Consider the following 24840-nt stretch of genomic DNA (forward strand, 5'->3'; position numbering starts at 1 on the left):
CATATCCTTGATATTAAAATAGACACACTTACTTTATAAAATTTAGTTTCCTAAACATGATATTAATGTCTTAGTTATGGGGACTATTGTGTTAAATCATTCATCCTGAGGATGAGTTTAATAGGAATTTGAAACCTAAATATATACACCCATGTTTGCTTTGCTGTAACAAGTGGTGTTAGTACTGACTGTACCTAACCAAACCATTGGTTTGAAATATATATTTAACTGGAGGAGAATGTCCAAGTTATTTAGAAGACTGAGAAAGGTCAACTAAATGAAAACATAAGGAAGCTCAGTTTGATTAAAAGGTGGACTATACCAAAATTGAACGGGAAGAATTTTGAGACTAAAGATATAGAAAAAAGAAGTTCTGTGATTCACAATCTATCTGCAAGTCTGGCACTAATTCACAATGGATGTTAAACAGAGAAAAGACTTGAGGACTTCTTGATATTCAAAATGTTTCTATGCTTACAAGAATAAAAAAAGTAAATATTGTAGAAACTTGGAAATTATTGTATGTTTACTATTAAATCAAGCTTATAGAAAGATCTGAAGCTATCCATTTTTAGACCAAGAAAATGTGCAAATGACTCATGAACTTCCAAGATGCCTTTGCTATTTAACAAACTTCCTCAGTGACACGTATTAGTCAGTAAAGTCAAAGGCCTATCACAATAAAAATTAAACCTAAACGATTTAAAGTTTTTATGTTCTACAAAAAAAAAACCCCAAAATATTTTACATTTAATGTTACGGTTATAAAGCTCATGTAAATAAATGGTTCAAATCACTGAGTTAGTCTACTAAAAGAAATAAAATAAATTTTATTCCACCTGTCAAACCAGTACTTCAGTTACATAAAATCAGAAATTTTATGAACATGTGAAATCTTTCTTTCTCCAAAAGTAGTGTTGCCACACCTTTTCATTAAATCTTTCTTCATAAATATAAAAGAAATCACTCTTTCTAAAATATGAATATGAAATAACTTTATTATTATAACCAAAAGTTACTTGGACAAGCACTTTGTAATACTTTATAAAATTTTTATGTCCTATCAGTCAATTTAAGACTTGTCAATTGTCTGAATTTGATTTATGTTCTTATAACTTCAAACCTTTTCACTCCCAACTCTTAAATTCTCTCTCTCTTCTCTCTCTCTCTCTCTCTCTGTGTGTGTGTGTGTGTGTGTGTGTCTGTGTCTGTGTCTGTGTCTGTGTGTGTCTGTGTCTGTGTCTGTGTCTGTGTCTGTGTCTGTGTCTGTGTCTGTGTCTGTGTCTGTGTCTGTGTCTGTGTCTGTGTGTGTCTGTGTCTGTGTTCCAGTACTATTGCAGAGGTCAGAAGACATTCTGTTTAAAATCAGTTCCTTCTATCCACCTAAAGCCTCTATTGTTTCTGTGAACTTACTAGGGCTAGTTTCCATGTGAAATTCTATCTGTTTCTTCTAATTCACTGTAGGAGTACATGGAACACATCTATAACATCTGTCTTTTACACTTAAATTCTAATATTTGAACTTAGATCATTGTCTGGAAGACTTTTTTACCCAATAGAGTGATCAGTCCAAATACATAAAATTATTTTAATGAATATGTGGAATACACACAGACACACACACATCAAACTAAAGTGTATCAAAAAATAATTTAATGTTGATAGAAAATTCCTGCCTCTAAAATAATGATAACGCTAAAGGAATGAGTGTGGTACTTGTGTATCATTATCTTCTGCCTTTATCCATACTCAAAGAATGATAAAGACATACCTGTCATATTAATATTTCATGTATAGCAATTTTCTATATGATTAAATTCTACATCTTGGAGGGACACTTATTGAGACACATTCTATTCATCATGGAAGTTCCTTTTGCTCAGGAAACCAAAACTGAAACTGACAAGATTCTATTTACCTCCCATTCCCCAAGTAAATATGAGCAGTGGAGGCTGCCAAGAGACTCTCTAAAATACATAAAAGAGGCACTCACTAACCAGGCAACCTGAAAGAAGCAGAGACCTATAAAAGGCTCCTACCATCTAAGCTGCCTAAAGAGACAGCCTAAAACTGTCTAAATTTAAGCGACTTGTGCAGTAGTACAGTCTGGGTTTCTAGCTTTCTAGAGCTGTGACTCTTAGGTGGGCTTATGGCAAGCTATTTCTACTCATGTTATAACCCCTCATTCAACTTCTTGTACATAGCACCGTGGGCCGTTCACATGCTTTGAGGGTTCTCTATCAAGGCTAAGGAGATGTTTGTTCCATTATCTCTAGAAATAGGCATGGTATTGTAGAAGAAATTTTACATTTTAGAAAATAAAGTGATATGATAGAAAAAATGGTCAATGAATTTGTGAAGTACATCAATATATAGTTTTGAAACATAATAAGTCAAGGTAATTTCCCCTGGTATACAGTTTGAGTTATGTCAATAAACATCAATATTGTTTCCATAACATTTTTATAGGAACAATTCACATTATCTACTTACTGATACATTCTGGTAAAGGTTTGTCCCATTGTCCATTTGGCTGACATATCAAAACTGAAGACCCAAATAAAAAATATCCTGGGTTACAGTCATAGAATACCACAGTACCATAGGTAAAATTCCCATGTTCTATTTTGCTTTCTCTTTTGGAATTGGCTGGAATTCCAGGATCAGAACAGTTCACCACTAAAGAAAAGAAAAAAGTTAAATGTTAGTTTAAGATTAATATAAATATACCTAGGTATAATTCTGTTGAATTTTTTAAAAACTTCATTTCAGAAGTGAATTTAGTCAAATAAACCAAATACTCCAGAAATTTACTAACCCAGGAACTTTTGATAAAATAGTCATATTTTTATAGATGAAAATACAGAAAAATGTATAGTAATTTTGAGAACCATATTAACTCCTAAGAATTGTGCTAAATATAGATGGAAGAAGGATTCCACTTAAGTTATTTTTGTTACCAATAGTAAAATATTGGATAAATATTATTTTAAGCAAAACAAAATTTATCATAATTCATTAAAAAATAAGAAATCTACCATCTGACCATAATAAATAAGGCTGCTATGAGCATAGTGGAGCATGTGCCCTTGTTATGTTTTGGAGCATCTTTTTGGTAATATGCCAAGGAATGGTATAGCTGAATCCTCAGGTAGTACTATTTCCAATTTTCAGAGGAACCTCCAGACAGACTTCCAGAGTGATTGAACCAGCATTCAACACCACGAACAATAGAGAAGTGTTCCTCTTTCTCCACATCCTTGCCAGCATCTGCTGTCACCTGAGTTTATGGTCTTAGCCATTATGACTGGTGTGAGGTAGAGTCTCAGGGTTGTTTTGATTTTCCTCATGACATTTTGTTGAACATTTTTTAGGTGCTTCAGGGCCACATGATATCTCTCAGGAAACCAAAGTTGAGAATTCTTTGTTTATCTCTATACTCCATTTTTAGTACCATATTTGATTCTCTGGAGTCTAACTTCTTGAGTTATTTGTATATATTGGATATTAGCCCTCTATCAGCTGTAGGATTGGTAAAGATCTTATCCCAATCTCTTGGTTGCTGTTTTGTCCTATTGACAGTGTCCTTTGTACTGCAGAAGCTTTGCAATTTTATGAGGTCTCATCTGTTGATTCTTTATCTTAGAACATAAGCCACTGGTGTACTGTTCAGGAAATTTTCCTCAGTGGCCATGTGTTTGAGGTACTTCCTCACTTTCTCTTCTATTAGTTTCAGCAAAGCTGGTTTTATGTGGAGGTCATTGATCCACTTGGACTTCAACTTTGTATAAGGAGACAAGAATGGGTCCATTTGCATTCTTCTACATGCTGACCACCAGTTGAGCCAGCAATATTTGTTTAAAATTCTGGTTTTTAAAATTTGTTTAAAATTCTATATTTCGCTGGATGGTTTTAGCTACTTTGTCAAAGATCAAGTGACCATAAGTATGTAGGTTCATTCTGGGTCTTCAATTCTATTCCACTGATTGCCTGCCAGTCTCTGTATCTATACCATACAGTTTTTATCACTATTGCTCGGTAATACAGCTTGAAGTCAGGGATAGTGATTCTCCCAGAAGTTCTTTTATTTGTGAGAATAGTTTTTGCTATCCTGGGTTTTTGGCTTCTCCAAATGAATTTGCAAATTGGTTTTTCTAAGAATATGAAGAATTGAGTTGGAATTCTAATGGGTATTGCATGGAATCTGTAGATTGCTTTCAGCAACATGGCCATTTTTACTATATTAATCCTGGCAATCCATTGAGCATGGGAGGTCTTTCCCTCATCCAAGATCTTCTCTGATTTTTTCTTCAGAGATTTGAAGTTTTTTCATACAGTTCTTTCACTTGCTTGGATAGAGTAAGACCAAGGTATTTTATATTATTTGTGATTATTGTGAAAGGTGTCATTTCCCTAATTTCTTTCTCAGCCTGTTTAACCTTTGAGTAGAGGAAGGATACTTAATTGTTTGAGCTAATTCTATGCCCAGCCACTTTGCTAAATTTGGTTATCAGGTTTAGGAGTTCTCTGGTGGAATTTTGGGGTCACTAAAGTATACTTTGGGGTCACTAAAGTATACTATCGTATCATCTATATATAGTGATATTGATATTGACTTTGATATTGATATTGATATTGATTTCTTCCTTTCCAATTTGTATTCCTTTGACCTCATTTTGTTGTCTAATTGTTCTGGCTAGGACTTTGAATACTACATTGAAAAGGTAGGGAGAGAGTGCACAGCCTTGTCTATTACCTGATTTTTATGGGATTGGTTCAAGCTTCTATTCATTGAGTTTGCTGTTGGCTTCTGATTTGCTATATATTGCTTTTACTAAATTCAAGTATGGGTCTTACATTCCTGCAGCCTTATTTATAATAACCAAAAGCTGGAAAGAACCAGATGTCCTTCAACAGACGAATGGATACAGAAAGTGTGGTACATTTCCACACAATGGAGTACTACTCAGCTTTTAAAAACAATGACTTCATAAAATTCTTAGGCAAATGGATGGAACTAGAAAATACCATCCTGAGTGAAGTAACCCAATCATAAAATAACACACAGGATATGTACTCATTGATAAGTGGATATTATCTCAAAAGTCAGAATATCCAAGATACAATTTATAGACCATATGAAACTCAAGTAGAAGAAAGACAAAAGTGTGGATGTTTCAGTCCTTCTTAGAAGGGGGAACATAATACTCACAGGAGGAAATAAGGAGACAGTGTGGACAGAGACTGAAGGAAAAGCGACCCAGAGGCAGCTCCACCTGGAGATCTAACCCAATGCAGACACCACACACAGACACTATTGCCAACCCCAAGAATTACGTGCTGACAGGATCCTGATATAGCTGTCTCCTGATATGCTCTGCCATAGCCTAACTAATATAGATGTGGGTGCTCACAGTCAACCTTTGGACTGGGTATGGGGACCCCAGTGGAGGAGTTGGTGGAAGGACTGAAGGAGCTGTTGCTGTTGCCATCCCATAGGTAGAACAACAATATCAACAGAACCAGACATCCATGAACTCCGAGGGACTAAACCACCAACCAAAGAGTATACATGAATAGAAAAGCAATTGAAATTTATTGATACATATATCAATATAAATATCAATATATCTATATCTATATCTCTATATTTCTATATCTCTATATATCTATATATCTATATCTATATTTATATCTATATAGTGTTCTCCAAAATAGCTATGTCCTAATAACAGAAAGAAAGCCTTACAGAAAGCTAATGTGATAGGGGTGATGTTTCACAGGTCTCCCCTGTAGACAAAGAAATACTGGCAACTAATAACTGCTGAGGGAGTCATTGATGAGCTCTGTACTTTGTCAAACAATTCAGAATGACAGAGTAATAAGACACATATACGCAAACATCATGAACAGATTCTGCAAGGTGTGTATACATATTTATGCACAAGAAAAATGATCCCAAAACTGAGATTGAAGAATGGAACTGGTTTGATGTATGGAAGGGTATGAAAGTTTCTGGCAAAAGGGAAATGAAGAGCAGAAATTATGGAATTACAATTTGAAATGAATGAAAACAGAATTGAAAAAAATAACATTTGGCAACATGGAATGAGATTCCACCACAATTAAACCTTTCATTTTATTAATTATTAATTCCCTACTCTTCTGCCTGAGCTCTTCAGATTTATCATCTATGCCTTTATTGACATATTGCCACAACCCCAGTTGGACTGTAGTGAGCTGGTTACCTTTGCACACAGGTGGAGGATGGCTCCACTGCCTGTTGGCCTGGCACTGTGCCTTTGTTGGCCCTTGCATAAGATACCCAATGTTGCAAGAGAATGTTACCACATCATTAAAGTTGAACCCATTTCCACTTGTTCTTCCATAAATTGGACTGCCCGGGTGACCACAGCTAACAGCTAAATCATTGGCAAAAGGAGAAAAAAGTAAAGAATATTAATTATCAGAGGATAATTATCTTTAGTCAATTCCAAGTAGAAAAACAACTTGATATGTGGATGTACACAAAGTACTTTTCACTAACAAAGATGTAAAATAGCAGTAATATAAAATATTAGAAACAAAAACTATTTAAGATTGTGAATGTTTTTCCAGACACTGTTATTGATACTGTATTGTGTGTGCAGACAGGGGCATAGCTGTCTCTGAGAAACTCTACCAGCTGCTGCCTGAGACAGATGTAGATACCCACAGCCAAGAACTGGACTGAGGTCACAGATTCCTATGGAAGAGTGAAAGGACGGATTGAAAGAGGTGAAGGGGATTGTAAACCCATAGGAAGACCAACAATATCAACTAACCTGGACCACTGGGAACTCCCAGAGACTAAGCCATCAACCAAAGAGCACACATGGTCTGGTCTACAACCCCCAGCACACTGTAGTAGAGGACTGTCTTGTCTGGCCTCAGTGGGAAAGGATGCGGCTAATCCAGTAGAGACTTGATGCCCCAGGGAAGGGGGATGCCCGAAAGAGGGGAACAGTGATCAGGGAACAGGGATCTAGGAGTGGGGATTGGGAGTGGGACAAAATTTGGGAATATAAATAAATAAAATAATTAACTAAAATCTAATAAAAATAAATAAATAAAAAGGTTTTGTGTTTTTAAGACACTACTTTCCTAGTCTGAGTATATGTGTATGCGTGCTTGTGCATGTGTGTGTAATATGCACATGTGTATTTGCACATATGTGTGCAGGTATATGCATAGAGGTCAGACAAGAGTGTTGGGCATCATTCTCTGTCAATCTTCACCAGGTTTCCTGTGTTTTGACCAGGCAGATAGTCTGTTAGTCCAAGGAATCCTTCTGTCTCCACATAAACCTCTGGTTAGAAACTCAAGTAAAACCATTCCTTACTAGTTTCATGAGTATAGGAAATAGAGCTGAGCTCTTCACAGTTGTGCAATGACTACTAAAACCAAGAAGCATCTACTAATCACTAAATTATGCCAGTTTCACTAAAGTGCTATATGTTTAATGTTTCACATTCTGACTTTGTTCTATATAGGTTTGTGATGTTGCCCTTCTGTTCATACATTCTGAAATAATACTGAAAAAGAAAAACAACAAAAAAAATATAGGTAATGACAGGAGTTTCCATCTCTAGATGCCTGCAGCAAATATCAAATGACAAAGTTTAACCTGAACAGCTAATTTTAAGGGCTGAGGTATTCACATTTACAGTTCAATATCATTTGGAAATAGCTCTTTTGATGTTATTTGGGAAATAGATCACTAAAATGTGAAAAGTACTGTAGTCTTAGTAAGACTAGTTAATGTTTATAACAAGAACAACACATGATGCTGTCCTAGAAATTCCAATCACGTTTTGAAATAATCAACGCTAACACTCTCCATTCCAATCAGTCTTACTAGATATTTTTTAATATATAATTTAACACATTTACTTGGAAATTACAGGCTCGTTAGAATTATTTAGATCTTTTTTATTTTATGGTCCTTGAATTTATTTTATGAGGTTCTGGCACTGCATTTCCAGGAGCTGTTTTACTATGTCAGTTCACTCCGTTAATCAGAGCATTCCCAGCAATGATGTTTCATAGTTAGGCTCAGAAAAGACTACAGCTCCTTTTAGTGAATGACCTAGGGACAATTATTTTTCAGCTGCATTGTTAATGTCAACCTACTCACTTGGAAATTTAACTGCATCTTATTCTTGTTTAAAATTATTCTAAGAGCCCATTCTCATTTACTGTTTAAATTATTTAAGCAGAAAAACAGTGGTATGACTTGCTCATGTTGATTCTGTATTGCCATTTACTAAACAGTATTTTTAAAATATTAATGTAAGTAATTGGAGATGGACATTTTAGGAGAAATTTTAAGGTGTATATATAATTAAGGTAAAAATAAAATAAATCGCCTATTACATTATATTCATCTGAGGAATAATGATAAGAGGATAGAATAGAGTTATCCTCATGAAGCTATAATTTTACTTTTATGTAGCAATGATAATAAATATGTAATATTTCAAAGGTAGAAGTGCAAAGAGGAAAATATGGTTGATGTAGCCAAGTTCATCTCCAACAACCATCTCTCAAGGGAGATGAAATGAGCAGAGGTCTGAATCTTGAACGATTCAGAAGTCAGGAGGCAGGAAATTATCAAAAGACACATGGTTTTAAGGAGTTGAATTAAAAAAAATTCAAGGGGTTGGGGATTTAGCTCAGTGGTAGAGCGCTTACCTAGGAAGCGCAAGGCCCTGGGTTCGGTCCCCAGCTCCGAAAAAAAGAACCCCCCAAAAAAAATTCAAGCAGGGGTTGGGGATTTAGCTCAGTGGTAGAGCGCTTGGCCCTGGGTTCGGCCCTCAGCTCCAAAAAAAAAAAAAAAAAAAAAAGAAAGAAAAAAATTCAAACAAATATCCACTTTCTAATGTGCTTTTCAGCATTTTGGCCTAACCCTTCACCTTGACTGTCTAAGAGATAATGATTGAGAAAAGTTCTGTCCAAGGGAACAGTGTGTGCCCCAAGTGTAAACACTTGCCTTTCATGCAAAATACTCCCTCTACACACAAGCATGCACACACAAAAGCACTCATGCGCGTGCACACACACACACACACACATTTATTTATGTGCAGTATAAGTCATTTCTGGTATAGGTGCACAGTGTTAGTCTGAAAGAGTCAAGCATAAATTTAGAGCTCATGAAACAATTACCAGGTGGGAAACTTTTATCCCCATTCACCGTGTTTCAGCCCGCAAAGCCTCTCCAACCTGACCAGCGACCAGTCACCTGGCACTCTCACTACTTGATTTTGCGTCTCTGAGTCTCTTTCCACTTGTTCCACACAGAGTGCCTTACCTTCTTTTCTCTATCTTAAAGTTTGTGTGCTTTCTCATCATTAAAACAATAATAAATGAGTAAGAGCAGTATGATTAAATTCATACTTCCTGGTGGAAAGAGATTCCAAAGTATACCTATAATTATTTTAAGGATTTTAGTAAAAAAAAAAGTCTCAAACTCCATTTAATTATTTTTTTTTTATTTTCTGTGGTACAGTGTTCTGAGTGTGTGTGTGTGTGTGTGTGTGTGCGTGTGTGTGTGTGTGTGTGTGTGTGTGTGTGTGTGTCGCATGCAAACCTTATCTACAAAAGCAAGAGACCCGGAGAGCCTCAGATATCCTATATCTGGGAGTTCCAGATGGTTGGGAGGCCACCAGGTGTGCGGGAAATTAAACATTGGTCCTCTCAAAAAGAAACCAGTGTTCATAATCACTGAAGCATCTTTCTAGCATCACACTTTAATTTATAAATTCATGCATAAATTCATCAAAAGATTTATTAAAATGACAAGTGTTTTCATTGAAATGTAATTGTAAATATCTAATAGTATATGTAGCCAAACAACTTTGTATTTGTGTTAAAGAAAATGGAAATAGGGCTAGTATACATTTCCTAATGTTGATTAAACTATTTTAATCAGTATTGAGCATATTATTCATACTTCATATACATAATATCAATGTATTTAAGAATTTAATGGCTTCTGAAGCTAAAGAAAACCATAGTGATAAACACTTTTAACTGTTTATGAAATAGAGCTCTGAAGGAGCACATTACTTGACTTAACTGCCATAATTAGCAGTGTGTCTGACACCAGAACAATGGCTCTCTATATTTTGTTTGATTATTTTTTCCTCCATTTCATAATTACACTTCATCAGGATATGCTTTGATGAGCTAGCTATAGCATCCTAATTACTAAAGAACATTTACCAGAAGGATTTACACTAAAAAAGCTTCGTAGTCTCACATCACAATAGTGTTGACATTGTTACACAGCGCTGTCAACGACTTGAAATTCTTATATAGAAAACATGTTGAGAATATGCCATCTATGCACAAATGCTCACTTACAAATGTTTACATTAAATACTAAGGTTCTCAAGTTAAATTATGTCTTTATAAAAATATAAGTAATAAAATGTTAATATTTCCCTATTCATAATTATATATGATCCTTAATGATTATTCAATAGCAGTATATGTGAATGGATTATGAAATTTAATTTATATTGTCATTTGTATACAGTTGATGAACACAAGTATTTATCTTGCTCAGTAAAAATCATGATTGATTGACTATCTTCAAGAACAGGAGAACCTAATTTCAATTGCCATGCTTACTTACGCACACAGGATGGGAGCTGACCAGACCAATTGTGATCCTGCTGACATATCCTCACAGAAGAACCAATCAGACGAAAGCCAGGGTTACACTGATACACAACTGTGTCTCTATATCCATAATTTTCTCCAATGACTTGACCATTTACAATGAGATCTGGAATTCCACAGTGACCCGCTGAAATTTGTCAAAAAGGAGTTTTAATAATGTTATTTGTGATTTATATTCATAGTTAGCTTTATTAAACATTTAAATATTCATACAGTATTAAAGGACATAAAAGTAAATAAGACATACTCTGAAAAACATCAAGAATTTAAAAATTGAAAAAAAATTGCCTAGTGGATTGATCTAAAAATCACAGTATTTTGATATATAAAAATTAATATCTAACAAGTACAACTTTATAAATAAAGAATAAAACAGTGCTTAGGAAGAAAATTCATTAACACAACTCTCCCCAATGTGTCTCTGTCGTGTTGGTGTTTAAATATATGTCCTGCACAGCCTAACCACTCTACACTGAGTATAATCCCTGTATGGTTTATATGTTCTAACTAGAAAACAAAGTGTTATATAATCATCATGTTTTACTATTTTATTTGACTTGAAAAGTATAGGAAAATAAACAACCAAATAATGAAGATAGATCTGAGCTCCAGGCCCAGCAACTACCATTTGCTAGTGAGACTATAGAGAATTTTAGAATTATAGTGTATTTTAGAGAAGAACAGACTACTAAAATTTTCTTAAACCAGTATGATACCTAACTGCTTTCTAAATACTTACAACACCCACAAATAAGCATAGCTCTTGTCTCTCATCAAATAAACTTCTTTTTGAAGTAAATCAAGATCATTATTGTAAGCAAAAAGAGGTCAAAATCCAGATAACAGCTGATATGAGGTGCTGAATCGTATTTGGCACATAAACTTCACAACCTTGCCCTCCAGGCTCAGGGGACATTGCAGATGATGGGACAGAAGAGTGTAGGAGCCAAAGAACCTAGAAAATTGCTATGATATTGTGTCTTGATGTATGAAGACACAATGTACACTCATGAAATTTCAGAACATGGCAATCTAAACAAGCCCTGGAAGGTGATACGACCATATGACATGCAATTATGGATTGGAAAAATCTCATAGGGATCCAATCTTTGATGAAAAGGTACAAGTAATTAACGACCAAGGAAAGAAATATTAGTTGTGTCCAGAGATAGGGATAAGTCCCATATTTAGATATCTAATAATAAGTGATTACCCATAAATCCATGTACATATGAAAAACATTAAAGGCAGACAGACCTCAGTTGGGGAGGATGCACCTAACCTCACAGACACTTGGTGTACCACAGCAGGGGAATACTCAGGGGTACCCCTACCTGGAGGGTGGGATGGGGAAGAGAATGTGTGAGCAGAGATTTGCAGAGAGGCAGTGATCAAGATGTAAAGTGAGTAAGTTATTAAGTAAATTAATTAATTAAAAATGCAATCAAACAGGCATATTAATATCTATGTATATGTCTGTCCCTGTATAGCCACAATAAATAAAATAAGCCATAGATCTGAGGAAGAATGGGTAAATGAAAGGTGTGGCATAGGAATGATTACAGGTTGAAGCAAATGTTCTCATTAAAAATAAAATTAAGAAACAAAAGATTTCCCTACTAGGGAAAAACAAACTAAATCTTACCTCATAATAAATGCACCAACACATTATAAGCACATGCATAATATATCGAGCTAGAAAACTTCTAGGAAACAACCTGGTAGAGAGTATTTTTTGATTAATGGTGCAGGAAGAAGGAAGAGATTCCCTTAGCTATAACCAGATGATAACCAAAAAAGATAATAGGCAAAAAAGTATGCATTTAATGAAGTTCAAAACTTATGCTTATCAAAATTTCTTATTAAGGAATAAAGAAACAAATCATAGACGGGGAGAAATTCTTATAAAGTACAATGATCAAAATCATAACCAGAATTAAGAATTATAATTCATATTAAAATGTGTTGAAATAAAATAATCTACCATACCACAAAGGAAAATCAGAAAATAAAGAAAAAGTCAATAAAAATTTGCTAGACATCAACAATCACAAAAATAATAAGAACTGAGGAGGATTACAGTACTTAATTTCATTTCTGGGCATTATAGTCCTGACTATATATTCTGCAAAAAAATGTTTTATTGAAATTCAATTTAACATAAATAGTTCCAGTCTAGAGAAAGATCAGATGACTGTTGCAAAATACCCTATTTTTAAAGGGAATTCATTGCAGGAATTGATACAACTAATTTACATACCTAAAACATTAAAGTGGAATCAGATTAAAGAAGCCTTTTCAAATTCAGGATTTTACTTATGTAAATTTTTAGAATATGAAGAACTCGAATAAAGTGTAATAAGTCTGTTTTGTCTCAGTTTGATAGGGAAGAAGGCAAGTGATTGTAGCATAACATTAAGAAAATTTCAGAACCATTAGCAAAATTCTGTTTTCATAATCATTCACACTGGTAAAATTCATACAATGCATGTAACATGTGTGTGTGTGTGTGTGTGTGTGTGTGTGTGTGTGTGTTGTCCATGAAGGCAGTTTCATTGTAGAGGCTACATAGTAGAGGCTATATTGTTCTCATTTAATATGAACCCAGAATGATGCTGGTAAGAGTATGGTTCCAAACAATGTAATCCTATGTCTCTCTCTCTCTCTCTCTCTCTCTCTCTCTCTCTCTCTCTCTCTCTCTCTCTCTCTCTCTCTCTCTGTGTGTGTGTGTGTGTGTGTGTAATTTCAACAGAATAAAAACAGAAGGAGATATTGAAGGTGGAAATGGTGCCACTATTTAATCTCAGCAGCTGGAGGCAGAGGCGGGTGGATATAGAATCTATCTTAAAAGAAAAATGGAGGAAATGAAAACAAAAGCAAGAAACATACACAAATACAAATATCTAGCTAATAATACAGATGCTAAGGTTTAAGTTACATGTTTTATTCAAATATTCATTGAAGAAATATATTGACAGGTTATTTGAAATGGTTACAAGACAATTTAATCATAATCAGAATTGCCAAGATCAAAAACTTAAGTGACAGCACATGCTGGTGAGGATGTGTAGAAAGGGAAACACTCCTCCATTGCTGGTGGGATTGCAAACTTGTAAAACCACTATTGAAATTAATCTGGTGGTTTCTCAGGAAATTGTAAAGAGTTCTACCTGAAGAGCCAACTATACCACTCCTGGAGATATACCCAAAAGATGCTTCACCATACCACAAGGACACTTGTTATTTTCATAGCAGCCTTATTTGTAATAGCAAGAAATTGGAAACTGTACAGATGTCCCTCACCCAATGAATGGATACAAAAAAATGTGGTTCATTTACATGATGGATTACTACTGAACTATTTAAAAACAAGGTCATCAAGAATTTGCACATAAATGAATTGAACAAAAATGAAATCATCCTGAGTGAGGTAACCCAGGCCCAAAAGTACATGCATAGAAATTCAGGAACAAAGGAGCAGAAACTGAAGGAAAGACCATCCAGTGACCAGCCTAAACTGGGATACATCTCATGTGCAGACACCAAATCCTAACAGTATTACTGATTCCATGTTGTGCTTAAGACAGAATCCTAGCATGGCTGTCCTCTGAGCGTCTCAACCAGCATACGACTGAATCAAATGCAAATAATTACAGCCAACCATTGGACTGAGGTCAGGGACCCCTGTGGAAGAGTTAGGGGAAGGACTGAAGGAGCTAAAGGGGATTGTAACTCCGTAAGAACAACAGTATCTAATAACCCAGTTCCCTCAGAGCTCCCAGAGATTAAGCCCCCAACCAAAGAGCATACCCAAGATGATCTGTACGCCTGGCACATATGTAGCTGAGAATTGACTTGTCTGGCCTCAGTGGGAGAGGAGGTGCTTAATCCTGAGGAATCGTGATGTTCCAGGAAGAAGGATGCTGGTGAGAATGGATGAGCAGGGGAACACCTTCTGAGAATCAAGGGGGAAGGGGAAACGTAGTGAAGAACTCAGGAAGCAGGGACCAGGAAGGGAGGCAACATTTAGAATGTAAAAATATAAAATAATTTAATAAAAAAAAGCATTGGCATGTAAATGAATTTGTGATAAGTAAATCTGACAAAGGGTTAGTTCTCTAATGAATCTGAGACATGTAAGAATCTGCTGTTGATTGTTCTTCCAATTAAGAAACATGGAAAAAATCACTGAGATGCAGGAAATAAAAATCACTGTATCCCATTAAATAATCAGAAGAATATTCTGTTGGCCCAACTATGTAAAGGGGTTCTGTGTCAGAGAGGTAAGTTGAAAGTGAATGAATCCTTATGTTCAATTTCTAAGGCAAGACTGTAGGATCATTGTTTGGAACTCTTCTCTTACCAGCGTCACTTTGTAAATAAATAAAGTTGCCACCTCATATCAGGGAATAAGATCACTTTCCTCTTCTGTGTGATGGTTGGGAAGGAAAAATAAAGCAAGTTAAGACCCATACCTAGACATCTGGTTTCTGATCCACTCCACAGACCAGAGGAAAGGCATTCCCGAACAGCAGAACCCACAAGCATGAATCCCAAGTCACACGTGAATATGGCTGTGGAGCCATAGGAAGTTTGAGTTCCAATCTTATTTCCATTCGGAGGTGTTGGCAATTCTCCACAGGAGATGACTTAAAAACAAAAAGTAAACACGTATGAGATATGGGTAAATACCCCTGTTAAAAATAACATGCTGCTTACATTTTGAGTTATCTTTGATTTTATTTTCTTAAATATGAAAATGGCATTTGTAAAATAAGTTTGAATGTGAGATAAAAGAGGATATGATAAAGTTTAGTATTTATTCTTTATGATTGGAAGAAGTACAGCTTATTAGTCCAAATCTTCTTTTAACTTTAGAGATTGAACAGTGTGTATGAATTAGAAGGTATTATAATATTTAGAACTCTAACTTTATTATCATTATTTTTTAACCTTATTATCATGTGCAATGGGTCAACCAAAATCTGTTAGCACAGATATTTATAAAGTAATCTGTAAATCACAGAAAAACTTATAAGAACATGTTACCCACAGATATTTTTATACATGTCAGGTATAATATAGCTAGCTTTCTGCAGTACTGCATTTATTAATAATCATAATCTCGTTGGACCATCTATGTACTTATAAAAATATGAGTGCTTCTGCTATATTTTATGCCATAAATGTATTTTTTATTCAGGATAAAAGGATGAATTTTAATCTATGTGTCTTCTGGAACAAAATAACAAATAGGTAAAGGAAGTTGGGAAGAATTTCAATTGACTATCCTTTATTTAGTTAGGTTGTTTTTACAAGACCCTGGTAAGTTTTTAAAAATACATACAGATACGCTAATAGTTTTCAATTTGATTATACAGTATTTTAGTTTCATATGAATCTAGATATAGTTGGTATTTGTAATGTATCATGACATTAAAACATCTCAATAACTTTACAAAAGTTTCTTATTTAAGAAATTGAGGATCAGAAAGAATAAGCTTCATACAGCACTGTTATTGAAAACATTGGGTTTAGATTATAAGAGTTAAAGATCATTTTTGTATTTATAGACACTGTGGCTTGTTTGTAATAATACATTCTTCTGTTTCATTTTTAACCAATAAATTTAATATATAAAACACTAAAAATACTGTTCAATGAGTATTATGTAAACTATCCTTAGAAATATAATTTAGTCACTAAAATAAGATTATTTATCCATATCTTATAAGTTAATTTTTATAGTATTTTCTAAGCATAATTAGTAAGCTTTAAACTGTAATGAGAATAATTTTATTAATGCCATTGTGTCACTTGTAATGATAGTTCACACCTAAAGTCCGGAAACTAGGAAGCCCATTTGGGGCATGGATTTTGAGGATATGCTGGTTAACATGTAAATGTTCCATTTCAGAGGAACATGTTCGAGATTAGAGAGAAAAATTCTCATCTTTCACGGGTGTGTTTTGAAGAAGACATAAAATAAGACATGAAATCACCAAGAAGAGCTTTTAAAACGATGTGAGCATCCTACTTACTTTGGCAATATGGTCTTTCAGTTCTCCAACTCCAAGTACCATTAGGAAGGCATTCAATAGAAGCAGGACCAAGTCCATGATAACCAGGATCACAGCTGAAAACCACCTTAGTTTTGTATTCATAATGTGATCCATTCACAATTCTCCATCTTCCATGTTCCAAGGTAAAAGAATTAATACTCGGACATGTAACAACTATATAAATCCAAAAAATATAGATGTAAGGCAAGTACCACCCCAGTACCTGAGAAGAACTAAAATATATTAGATCTTTTATGCTGCCATTGCTTTAGTTAAGTCTCTATCATGCTCCACAAAGTAATAGTTGTTCATATTCGTACTTTAATAATAATTAATTGTTTCCTCAGAAACTATTGAAAGTTCTTCAAATTAATCAGCTATTTCACAATTTTGACACTATATATATACATATATATATATATATATATATATATATGTATATATATGTATATAAATTGATCTCTCCATTTGGAATCTCAGTCAGTTCTTTCACTCTCTGTCTTTCCTTATTATTAAAATGTTTATTGAAGAACTTAGTTTCAGAAAGTATACTCGATCAGCATTGTCTTTGTGAACAAGACCTAGAGTACTTATGTTTGTGAAAAGTTGTTTAAGATGCATAAAAACAACATTAGGCATCTTTAAAGAATACACATAACTGAACAATCCTCACTTTAAATGAAATAATGAGATTCAAAAGTTAGTAATAAATGACAAGAAATTGAAATAGAGGAAGTAAACATATTACTGAAATCGTCATTTTTCCATCAAAATAATTTTACAAAGGCAGTGAAAAATTCTTAAGTAAGTAAGAATAAATATACTAAGTCAAATTTATCAATAATTTCAGCCTCACTGTTTGCTCTCATAAACTTAGGGCTTGGTTTACTGCAAACGAACATTATTAACACATATTTTTAAAGGTTTAGTTTACAGTGAATTTATTAAAAAATGCTACTTTACAAAGTAAATAAAACTTAGCTATCTGAAATACAAATATCACTTTTGGTACCTTTACGGTCTTTGGAATTTCTAAAATTGAGAAAATGCCTATTTTCTATCCTTCAATATTTGATAACACAACAAAGATCAATTAATTTTTATTTCTATCCTAGGACTTTTCAGGAATTATTTTTTAAAAGTCAACAGTACATAAAATTTTAAGTCATAGAACATAATGATTGTAAACTACTAACTAATTTACATGATTGTGCATACCAACACAGCGAGGGGTCTTATTATGATTACTCCATGTTCCATCGGACTGGCAGGTGGCTGTGGTGAGTTCCTTGGATGACAGTCTGTATCCATCATTGCAGAAGTAGGTAACTCGAGTTCCAACCAAGTAGTCTGTGGTAAGTATTCCTCCATTAGTAGGGGCTTTAGGAATCCCACAGGAAATTGCTAGAATGCACAATTATGGAAACAGAAAATGAAAAACGTCTTCAGAATATTTATAACTCCAAAACATGAAGAATTGTTTGGGATACTATTAAGTTTCCCAAAAAATTTACAGTAGATCATAAAAAGAACTTTTAAGAACTGTACATTTGGAATAATTTATTTTAATTAATAAACTAATCATTTAATTGGTGACCCTGTATGGCTTTGTTGCATTTTTCTTAGACTTTTGTCATCGTGTATTTGGTCTTAGCCTTTCTTTAATTCTCATTTTATTTTTATCTTAATATTTATTAATTTATTTAATTGATATATTTTATCTTATTTCTGCTTACTTTTCAAGTCATTTGTGTGTATATTCTGGCTTCCTGTTCAGTGTTTTTATGGGATTCCTGTGTCTTTGAAAGAGTGGGTTTCTGTTTCATGTGCTTTTCTCTTGGATAGTTTTGTTGTTTGTTTTGTCCTATCCTGTTGTTTTTATATCACTTGCATTTCCTAATATTACTTATGTTAGGTTTATTTTTTATTTTATTTAATCCTTTAGAAGGCCTGTTTATTTTCTACTGAGAGACAGAAAGGGAGGGAATAGGAATTGGAGAAATATAGGGAGAAACTTGGAGGAGGAGAAGGAAGGGAAACAATAATCAGGATATACTATCTGTGAAAACTTCTATTTTTAATAAAAGGGGAAAAGAAGATGACATGTGTTTATTATACCCATAAGACATATTAACATATCTATATATAGTGTTATTCCACTACCATTCAGATTTAGTATGTATTATCTCCTATATCTACTTTAGTGCATTACCGTAACTATCAAAATAGATTTTGGATCCTGAAATAGTTTTCATGTAAGTAATTCTAGAATTACTTTTTTCACTATAGCAAAAATATAGGGAATAGAAACGTGTGTTTCATTTATATTATAAAGGTCATTTCTGTTTGACCTATACTTCATTTCTAAATAAACTTGTTCCCTTTTATTTTGTAAAATCCAACATGTGTTTAAATCTCTCTTCTATATGAATGAAATATTGTATATGGAATATAAACAGTACAACTTCAGTCAGATTAATCCAAATCATGTAAAACTCAATGACAGAATGAAGACTGCAGAATAGTTGATCTATTGTACCTTCATAACCTAAAGATTTTGAATAGAAATGAATGCTGAATCAGAAATTATGTTAACAGTCTCAAAAACTGTTACTATCCTTTTTTAATTATAAAATCTCTAAACTACTACTGTAGAATTAAATGGTACCATAATATCTGTTTCATCAATATTTATATTTTCGGATATACATGAGGGTGATTGAAATTTTTATAAGTTTTCATTCCCCAATACTCACTGCCAATAATCAGGTATTTACTGAGTACCTACACTGACAATCATACACATAGCTTGTAGATTTATTAAAGTACACATGCCACACATGAATAGACACATGCATAGACACACACACATTATTAAACTTACATCATGGTAAAATAAATGTACTTAAATATTATGAGTTTCTCACATGTTTAGAAAAATGGTTATATGTTAGACCTGTAGTAGAAAATGTCATAGTCATATGACTGTACAAATATTTTGTGGACAAGTAGCTCAACTTCAACTTATGTAATGGTTGGAATGAAAATGCCCTTCATATACATGAGCTTAGTGTCCAGTTGATGAACTGCTTAGGAGGAGAAGGTGTGGCCCTGTTGGAGGAGGTGTGTTGCTAGCAGTCGGCTTTGAAGTTTCTAAAGCCCATGCCAAATCCAGTGTCTCTTTGTTTGCTCTTACTCTCTATTCACTAGTATTAGAGCCTACTTCTTTTTTATTTTTGGCATATTTTAAAGTCCAGCTGAAATATCTAGCCTTGGGGACTAAATAATTACTTAATTGTTGAACTTTCCATTAGAAGAGAGTCATTAATGGTTTATGTGGACCACATCATGTATACTATTCTAATAAATCCTTTCTAACAAATTCTACTCTGCTAAATTTAATATAATAAATGTAGAATTCTTGGTATTATATTAATAGTATGTATCTTATTTATGATATTTTATATTTTATTTGTATGTTACACACACACATACACACACACACATACACACACACACACACACACACACACACATATATATGTGTGTGTATACCTCTATGACCAAGAAAAAGAAAAAGAAAAAAATTGGATACAACTTTGTTGTTTGGGAGAAGAATCATCTCCCAGAGGCTGTCACGGTTGCTGCTTTATGAAATGACAGGAAAACAGAATTTAAAATTGAGGCAGTGATTGGAAAGTCAATATTTCTTCAGAGCAATAACAGTACTTAGTTTAGTAATAGGATGAAGTTATTCACTTCCTGACACCAGTCCCTGTGTCTTTGTCAATCAGTGGCTATCCAGTGTTCTAAAAGAAAAATAATTAATAGAACACAAACAAAGAGAGCCAAGGAAATTTTCTATTTATAACTTGTTCATACTGTTTAATTAATACTGAAGTAAGTAAGTAAATATCAGGATGTCGAAGACATTGACAGGCAAGAAGAACAGTTCCTTGAAGAGAACAAACAAGAGTGACATTAAGTTTGTGCTATATGAATAGCTCTTACCAGTGAAATAAGTAGAAACACCCAAATGAATAGGTCACATCTCCAACAAACATATTTTCACAAAATATTTTATGAATATGATAGAACAGTTTGTACTACAAATATTGGACCATTTTATAAGATCAAATACATTTTCCTTCAATGATACCCCAACATGCTTATTCTAACAACAGAAAATGTTAGGTAATAATGTTGAAAAAGGAATGTGATTGGCCATGTGTAAATGTGATAGATATACCTAAAATCAGTGTATTATAGCATTGACCCTAGAAAGCATTAGCAAACATTCAGTAACTTTAGGATGATTTTCTTTTAAGATAAATATAATGGTCTCCCAATCAGTAGCCCACAACCACCTGAAATTCCAGTTCCAGCATCATCTAAAACTATCAATACTCTAAAAACCTGTATTCACACACATATACTCTCTCTCTCTCTCTCTCTCTCTCTCTCTCTCTCTCTCTCTCTCTTGTACATATTCACACACACACTCACAATTAAACCTAATGAAAAATGTCACTATATGTAAATTTTTAAGTTTAAAGTTTAAAGGTTTCATATTCATATATATATGTGTATGTGTATATATATAAAATACACCCAGAAAATCTTTGTGTAACTATAATGCGAAGTTTTAATATCATTTAAACTATATATGGTTTAAGATTAGATTCTTATATTATTACATTCTGTGATGTTATAACACGAGATCAGCTATTCCTTTCCAAATGAGACTTCAGAGAAAAATGTTATACTAAGAAATAATATATGTTGTTATAATTATTGGTAAAGGGCATATATATGCATATATATATGTATACATATACATATATATTGAAGTGCATTTCAATATATCAAATTTGCATAACATGAGTGATTAAACTATTAACTAGCGGAAAATTAGTATCAGGTCTTCTTTAAAGGTCTGGTAGAATTCTGAACTAAATCCGTCTGGCCCTGAGCTTTTTTTGGTTAGGAGGTTTTTAATGACTTCATCTATTTCCTTATGGGATATGGGCCTGTTTAAAAAGTTTGCCTGCTCTTGATTAAACTTTGGTATGTGGTATTTGTCTAGAAAACCATCCATTTCACCTAGACTTTCCAGTTTTGTTGAGTATAGGCTTTTGTAGTTGGATCTGGTGATTTTTTAAATTTTCTTTGTTTCTGTTGTTATATCGCACTTTCCATTTCTGATTTTGTTAATTTGGATGCTGCCTCTGGGCTGTTTAGTTAGTTTGGCTAGGGGTTTATCCATTTTGTTGATTCAAAGAACCAGCTTCTGGTTTTGCTGATCCTTTGTTTCTAATTGGTTGATAATTCAGCCCTGAATTAACTTATTTCTATTTCAGCCCAGATTTGACTAATTCCTGTCTTCTAGCCTCTTGGGTGAATTTGCTTCCTCTGTTCACAGCTCTGTTAAGTTGCTAGTGTAAGATCTCTGCAGTTTCTTTACAGTGCACTTAGTGCTATGAATTTTCCTCTTAGCATTGCTATCATTATGTTCCGTAGGTTTGGGTATGAAGTGTCAATATTTTCATTAAATTCCAGAAAGTCTTTGATTTCTTTCTTTATTTCATCCTTGAGTAGAGAGTTATTCCTCAAACTATTCCATAAAATAGGAACAGAAGGAACACTACCTAATTCATTTTATGAAGCTAAAATTATTCTGATACCTAAACGACATGAGGACCCTACCAACAAGGAGAACTTCAGACCAATCTCACTTATGAATATCAATGCAAAAATACTCAATACAATTCTTGCAAACCAAATCCAAGAACACATCAAATCATTATACAAAAATTCATCAAGATAAACTAACTCAAAGAAAAAATCACATGATCATCACCTTAGACACAAAAAAGCATTCGACAAAATATAACAAACACCATTTCATGTTAAAAGTATTGGAGAGATCAAGAATTCATACAATAAAAGCAATTTACTACAAACCAACAGCCAATATCAAATTAAATGGAGAGATACTTGAAGCAATCCCACTAAAATCTGGGATTAGACAAGGATGCTCACTCTCTGTATTTATTTAATATATTACCCAAATCGCTAGCTAGAACAATAAGAAAATAAAAAGAGATCAAGGGGATACAAATTGGCAAAGAAGAATTAAAGAATCTACTATTTGCAGATGATATAATAGTATAATAAATGACCCAAAAAATTCTACCAGAGAAATTCTCCAGCTGATAAACAGCTTCAGTAAAGTGGTCAGATATAAAATTAACTCAAACAAATCAGTAGCCTTCCTTTATACAAATGATAAACAGACTGAGAAAGAAATTAGTGAAACAACTCCCTTCACAATAGCCACAGATAATATAAAATATCTTGGGGTAACACTAACCAAACAAGTGAAAAATCATTATGATAAGAACTTCAAGTCTTTCAAGAAAGAAATTTAAGAAGATGTCAGAAAATGGAGAGATCTCCCATGCTCATGGATTGGCAGACTTAACATATTAAAAAAGGCCATCCTACCAAAGGTAATATACAGATTCAATGCAATCCCCTCAAAATTCCAACACAATTCTTCAAAGACATGAAAAAAGCAATTCTCAAATTCACTTGGAAAGGAAAATAACAGAATAGCAAAAACATTTTTAACAATAAAAGAGTGTCTGGAGAATCACCATCCCTGACCTCAAGCTACTACAGAGCAATAGTGATAAAAACTGCATGGTATTGGTACAGAGACAGACAGGTTGATCAGTGGAATAAAATTGAAGACTCAAAAATAAAACCACACACTTACGCACACTTGATTTTTGACAAGGAAGCCAAAAATATACAATGGAAAAAAAGCATCTTAATTAAATGGTCTAATTGGATGTCTGTATATAGAAAATAAAAATAGACACATATTTATCACCATGCACAAAGCTCAAGTCCACATGAATCAAGCACCTCAACATAAAACCAGATACATTGAATCTCACAGAAGAGAAAGTGGGAAAGAGCCTTGAATTCATTGACACAGGGGGAAAATTCCTAAATAGAACTCTAATGGCTCACACTCTAAGATCAATAATTAATATATAGGCTTTATGAAACTGTAAAGCTTCTGTAAGTCAAAGGACATAGTCAATAAGACAAATCGGCATCCTACAGGTTGGGAAAAAAAATCTTCACCAACAGCACATCTGATAGAGGACTAATATCCAAAATATATAAATAACTCAAGAAGCTTACCACCAAAAAGCAATCAAACTAACAAACAATTCAATCAAAAACGTGGGACATAACACTAAACCAAGAATTCACAATAGAGAAATCTCAAATGGCTGAGAAACACCCAAAGAAATGTCCAAAGTCCTTAGTGATAAGAGAAATGCAAATCAAAATGATCCTGAGATTCCACCTTAAAGTCAGAATGGCTAAGATCGAAACCTCAGGTGACAACACATGTTGGCAAGGATGTGGCTAAAGAGGAGCACTCCTCCATTGCTCGTGGGATTGCAAACTGGCACAACGACTCTGGAAATCAATTTGGAGGTTACTCAGAAAATTGGAAATAGACCCACCTAAAGATCCAGAAATACCACTCTTGGGAATATATCCAAAAGATTCCCTACCATGCTACAGGGGCACAAGTTCCACTATGTTTGTAGCTGCCTTACTTGTGATAGCCAGAAGCTAGAAACAACCCAGATGCCCCAAGACAGAAGAATTGACACAAAACATTAAATGAGGACATCCTGAGTTTTGCAGGCAAATGGATAGAACCAGAAAATGTCATCCAGAGTGAGTTAACTCAGACCCAAAAGGACATGCATGGTATCTTCTTACTAATATGTGGATATTAGCCAAAAACAAAATAAATGAAAAAGTACAGAATATCCAAGATACAGTCCACAGAACACAAAAATTTCAAGGGCGCAAGTAAGGAGACCTCAGTTCCACTTGGGAGGGAGAAGAAAGCAACCCCAATGGGGGAGGAAAGGAGGGACAAGGGAGGGAAAGGAGATGGGAGTGGAGGGAGAGGGGGACATGATCTGGTATTGGGTGTGGAAAATGACTGAAG

At 34.0% G+C, this 24840-nt stretch overlaps 1 protein-coding gene across 1 annotated transcript in view; it reads right to left on the bottom strand.

Annotated features, from left to right (window-relative positions):
- Positions 1–24840, bottom strand: part of Csmd3 (CUB and Sushi multiple domains 3) — a 1310498-nt gene that overhangs the window by 58983 nt on the left and 1226675 nt on the right. The window contains exons 51-56 of the mRNA XM_087559497.1: positions 18009–18194; positions 16770–16964; positions 15204–15377; positions 10682–10855; positions 6249–6422; positions 2494–2679 (exon numbers count right to left, since the gene is read on the bottom strand). Of these exons, the coding sequence (XP_087415623.1) occupies positions 2494–2679; positions 6249–6422; positions 10682–10855; positions 15204–15377; positions 16770–16964; positions 18009–18194 (1089 nt within the window). The remainder of the gene's footprint in view (positions 1–2493; positions 2680–6248; positions 6423–10681; positions 10856–15203; positions 15378–16769; positions 16965–18008; positions 18195–24840) is intronic.

The sequence above is a fragment of the Rattus norvegicus genome, chromosome 7 (genome assembly GCF_021556685.1).
Source record: "Rattus norvegicus strain SHRSP/BbbUtx chromosome 7, alternate assembly SHRSP_T2T, whole genome shotgun sequence".
In the NCBI taxonomy this organism is placed as follows: Eukaryota; Metazoa; Chordata; class Mammalia; order Rodentia; family Muridae; genus Rattus; species Rattus norvegicus.